General features: G+C 40.1%; 1 protein-coding gene across 3 annotated transcripts in view; it reads left to right on the top strand.

The window, feature by feature from the left end:
- CASP8AP2 (caspase 8 associated protein 2) overlaps positions 1-5606 on the top strand; it is a 51769-nt gene that overhangs the window by 28572 nt on the left and 17591 nt on the right. For all 3 annotated transcript variants that reach the window (XM_011984423.1, XM_011984422.1, XM_011984424.1), the window contains exons 3-6: positions 201-269; positions 1862-1962; positions 2502-2576; positions 4089-4204. In XM_011984423.1, the coding sequence (XP_011839813.1) occupies positions 201-269; positions 1862-1962; positions 2502-2576; positions 4089-4204 (361 nt within the window). The remainder of the gene's footprint in view (positions 1-200; positions 270-1861; positions 1963-2501; positions 2577-4088; positions 4205-5606) is intronic.

Genomic DNA, 5606 nt, shown 5'->3' with positions numbered 1-5606 from the left:
CTTGATCTCCTGAGCTTAAGCAATCCTCCTGACTCAGCCTCCCAAAGTGCCAAGTTTATAGGCGTGAGCCACCGTGCCTGGCTTATCTCTTTTTTAAAGCAAAACTATTAAGTCTCTTTCTTTTCCTGGTCCTTCAGTGTAGGAATGGAAAAATCGCAGTGCCTAAAGTTATTTTTAACTAGTCTTTGCCTTTCTTGCAGCTTCTCCTCTTAAGAACAATGATGAAGGCTCATTGGACATATATGCTGGGTTGGACAGTGCTGTTTCTGGTATGTGAATTCCATAAAAATAGTTTCATTTTTTTGGTCAGTTCATTGTGTGTGTTTGTGGTTACCAAATCCTGGTATATCATAGCTCCTAAACAATTTGCCCATTCTTTGTAATTACACTGAGGTAATTCTTTTCTTTCTTTTTCCCCCACAATAACTTCCAGAACCCAATCTTAACCAAAGCTTGATCAGAAAAACAAATTAGCAAACAGGTTTATTCATCTCGGTCTCAGATTTGATTGAGCCTTGTGCAAAAACATTTTCTAATATTGAAGTGCAACTAGTGCTGGTGTCTGTTACTACTCACTTATACTCTTTTTTTTTTTTTTTGAAGACAGAGTCTTACTCTGTCGCCCAGGATTAAGTGCAGTGGCTTAATCTCGGCTCACTGCAACATCCGCCTGCCAGGTTCAAGTGGTTCTCCTGCCTCAGCCGCCCAAGTAGCTGGGACCACAGGCACGTGCCACCACGCCCAGCTAATTTTTTTGTATTTTTAGTAGAGACAAGGTTTCACCATGTTAGCCTGCATAGTCTCAATCTCCTGACCTCGTGATCTGCCCGCCTCTGCCTCCCAAAGTGCTGGGATTACAGGCATAAGTCACCACACCTGGCTGCACTCATACTCTTGTGGGTTATATGATATTAGAACATTTGAAAAGTGTAAGTTACTATAAGTATTTTTAAATGTATCAGTAAGAGTGATATGCTGAGAATCTAATGACCTATTCAAATTAGAAACCTTTTCCATAATCAGATTTCTTAAAGTTTTGAACAGTTATGATCTTCATACCTAATTTGGTTGACAACAACCATTTACGTAAATTGGTAGTCCATCTGTAAAATCAGTATAAATTTGGAATGTAGAAGAAGTGAAATGTAGGATGAAGTATAGGAGATGGAGAAATGTATAATCTTTGAAGTAGACAAAATATCAAAAAGTGTAACAAGGCTGGGCACTGTGGCTCACGCCTGTAATCCCAGCACTTTGCAAGGCTGAGGCAGGCGGATCACCTGAGGTCAGGAGTTCGAAACCAGCCTGGCCAACATGGCGAAACCTTGTTTCTACTAAAAATACGAAAAAAAAATTAGCTGGGTGTGGTGGCATGTGCCTATAGTCCCAACTACTCAGGGAGGCTGAGGCAGAAGAATCACTTGAACCCAGGAGGCGGAGGTTGCATTGAGCCAAGATCGCGTGACTGCGCTCCAACCTGGACGACAGAGGGAGACTCCATCTCAAAAAAAAAAGAAGGTGTAACAAATATTTTCACTTTGAGAGGCTAAGGCAGGTAGATTTCTTGAGGTCACGAGTTCGAGACCAGCCTGGCCAACATGGTGAAACACCGTCTCACCATCTCTACTAAAAATACAAAAATTAGTGGGGCGTGGGGGTGTGCACCTGTAATCCCAGCTACTTGGGAGGCTGAGGCATGAAAATGGCTTGAACCTTGGAGGGTGATGCTACAGTGAGCCAAGATTTGCACCACTGCCACTGCACTCTAGCGTGGGTGACAGAGTGAGACTCAAAAAACAAAACAAAAAAGTATAACAAGTAATTTAATGGAAGGTTTTTTTGTTTGTTTGTTTGTTTTTAGACAGTGCTTCCAAATCCTGTGTACCATCAAGAAATTGTTTGGACTTATACGAAGAGATCCTGACTGAAGAAGGAACTGCAAAGGAGGCAACATATAATGATGTATGGGTTGCTACAATTATTAAGGACAGTTATTTACTATTTTGTAGCTTCTGAACAGTCAACTGCTTAGTTTTGAACAAATATTTTGTTCAGAAACTTAGCTCTTAGATTAATAAATATTTAAGTCAGTTTTTGTCTTCAGACCTGCTTTTTAAAGGAATGTTTTCTGAATACTTGTCTAAATTTAGTTACAATTTTGCTTCCCAATTTAAGCATCTCAGTATGAAACCTCAACAGGCAAACAGTGTTATAACATTTTTTCTTTTCATAATATGTACAAAGTTAAATTATATGTTGCATAAAATGTCCTGAGACTTGTATTTCTTTCTACTATATTTGAATTTTAAGGTTTGGATGTTGAATGTGAAACTAAACAAAATAGATTATTTGTAGGCTTAACTTTAAAACTGGTGATCTTTCTGGTAGAAGTAGACCTCATCTGCCTTCTTAGTGAATTGATTTGCAAATTTTAAAATATTTTGAAATGCCAATTAAACTAAGAAAATAATTTTGAATGATAATCCTTTTATATTTTATAGTTGCAAGTAGAATATGGAAAATGTCAACTGCAAATGAAAGAGCTGATGAAAAAGTTTAAAGAAATACAGACACAGGTAGGGTATAAATGAAAACATAAAAAACAAATTACCAGGCACAGTGACTCACACCAGTAATTTCAGCACTTTGAGAGGCAGAGGTGGGAGGTTTGCTTGAGGCCAGGAGTTTGAGCCCAGCCTTGGCAAGGTAGCGAAACCTCATCTCTACAAAAAATTAAAACAATTAGCTGTGTATGGCCCCCCTAGCTACTTAGGAGGCTGAGGAGGGAGGACCCTTGAACTCAGGAATTTGAAGTTACAGTGAGCTGTGATTGTGCCACTGCACTCCAGCCTGGGTGACAGAGGAAGACACTAGCACTTAAAAAAAAAAAAAGTTATTATAAATAGAAATTAAAATGTTAAAGTGTTGACAGTTTATAAAAAAGCTTTCTTTTAGTATTAAATGAAATAGCAAATGTGGCAAGAATGCATTATTTCCTGAGTTGATGAAATTGAATGAAATAGCAAATATGGCAAATATGCATTATTTCCCGAGTTGATGAAACTGATAAAACAGCTTGATTTGTTAAATGACATTGATATAAAGGGTCTGTTAGACTTAGGTCAATTAATAGTTAATTAATAGAAAATTTGTGGAGATGATGACAACTGGTTTAAAACAATGGTTTTGAGGAACAAAGATATGGGTCTAAAATGGCTCTTGGGGGACACTGATGATGCCGTCACAGCTTTTGCCAGAATGACCCATTTTGTGACTGCACTGCAAAAATCAGGAATGTCATGTCCTGTTCTAGTTATCACTTTTTGGTAAAATTGTTTCTCTTCCTTCTCTTTCCCCTGAAAGAACCAGTGAACTATCAGTTCTTTCCTAGTTTATCTTAGGGACTAATACATCTTTTTTTTTTTTTTTGACGGAACCTTGCTCTGTTGCCACGCTGGAGTACAGTGGCACAATCTTGGCTCACTGCCGTCTCCAGCTCACTGCAACTTCCACCTCCCACGCTCAAGTGGTTCCCCTGCCTCAGCCTCCCAAGTAGCTGGGATTACGGGCACCCGCCATGACACCTGGCTAATGTTTGTATTTTTAGTAGAGACAGGGTTTCAGCATGTTGGCCAGGCTGGTCTTGAACTCCTGACCTTAGGTGATCCACCCGCCTCGGCCTCCCAAAGTCCTGGGATTACAGGCATGAGTCACCGCACCCAGACCGGACTAATACATCTTTGCAAGTTTAACCAAAGCTGTTGAATATAACCTAACTCTTATCATTTTTATTTTCAATTTTCAAGATCATGGCCAGGCAGAACTTACTTTTTCTGCTGTTCATTGGTTTTTCATTTCAATCTCTGTTTTAAGTAGTTTCACTTTAAGTGGGACTATTTCTGGTGCCAGTTATCTTCTCATAGTCTCAGCTTCCCCACCTGTATAAGGGGGATAATAGTACTCCTCATGGCTTATAAATGTGTGATGCCTGCATGTAGTTAACATTCGATAATTATCAGCTAATATATGTAGTAGTATTAGTAACCCTGTAGGTATGTACTTTATTAATATATTTTGTGGTGTTTTAGAATTTCAGCTTAATAAACGAAAACCAGTCTCTTAAGAAGAATATTTCAGCACTTATCAAAACTGCCAGGGTGGAAATAAACCGCAAGGATGAAGAAATAAGTAATCTTCACCAAAGGTATTACTGAGCGGTGTAGTTGTTATAAATTACGTGGGTATTGATATGTGGAATATTTTTAACTTTGAGAGGAAAGATGAAAATAATGTTTTTTGTTTTCTGTTTGTTTTGTTTTTTTTCCAGAGACAGGGTCTCATTTTGTCACCCAGGCTGGAATGCAGTGGTGTAATTATAAGTCAGTGCAACCTCCACCTCCTGGGCTCAAGGGATCCTCCTTCCTCAGCCTTCCAAGTAGCTGAGACAACAGTTGTACAACACCATGTCTGCCTGATTTTTTTATTTTTTATTTTTGGTGGAGACAGGGTCTCACTATGTAGCCCACACTGGTCTTGAACTCCTGGCCTCAAGTGATCCTACTGCCTCTGCCTCCCAAAGTGTTAGGATTATAAGGGTGAGCCACCATGCCTGGCCCATATGTGATTATTAATAGAACATTGTGGCCAGGCTCAGTGGCTCGTACCTGTAATCCCAGCACTTTGGGAGGCTGAGGGGGACAGGTCACTCGAGCTCAAGAGTTGTAGACCAGCCTGGCCAACAGGGTGAAACCCTGTCTCTACTAAAAATACAAATATTTGGCTGGGCGCAGTGGCTCATGCCTGTAATCCTAGCATTTTGGGAGGCCAAGGCGGGCAGATCATCTGAGGTCAGGAGTTCAAGACCAGCCTGACCAACATGGTGAAACCCCATCTCTATTAAAAGAAAAATACAAAATTCGCTGGACATGGTGGTGCATACCCAGAATCACAGCTACTCGGGAGGCTGAGGCAGGAGAATCTCTTGAACCCAGGAGGCAGAGGTTGCCGAGATTGTGCCATTGCACTCCAGCCTGGGCAACAAGAGTGAAACTCCATCTCAAAAAAAAAAAATTAGCCAGGCGTGGTGGTGGACACCTATAATTCTACCTACTTGGGAGGCTGAGGCAGGAGAATCACTTGAAGCTGGGAGCAGATGTTGCAGTGAGCTGAGGTCATACCACTGCATTCCATCCTTGGTGACAGCCTGACTCCATCTCAAAAGAAAAGGAAACAAATAAAAATAGAACATTGCTACATATTTCTCTGAATATATTTAGTTTCCTAAAACACTGAGTTCTTGCTCTACTACTATTTGCCCTGATGAGATGATGGTGTATATGTCATGGGTTCTTCTAGGTCCCCACTAAATTACTAAAATATCAAGAGGGCATCTGTGCTCATGTACCCTATTAATCAGCAGCCCCTTTATACTATCCCTCAATTGTATATTCTTTCCTCTCTCAAGGGGATTTTCTCCATTAATTTCTCTCTTTTATTGGTTGGAGGCAATATTTTGCTCCGGAGAGAAGTTCATATCTTCATAGCCAAACCTCTGAAAAAGTTGTCTAAACTTGTTTTCATTTTCTTTCTTTCTACTAACTCACTTT

This window comes from Mandrillus leucophaeus, unplaced genomic scaffold (genome assembly GCF_000951045.1).
Source record: "Mandrillus leucophaeus isolate KB7577 unplaced genomic scaffold, Mleu.le_1.0 Scaffold268, whole genome shotgun sequence".
NCBI lineage: Eukaryota > Metazoa > Chordata > Mammalia > Primates > Cercopithecidae > Mandrillus > Mandrillus leucophaeus.
Note: the sequence above shows the minus strand (reverse complement) of the source record. Positions and strands in the feature narration are given on the sequence as shown.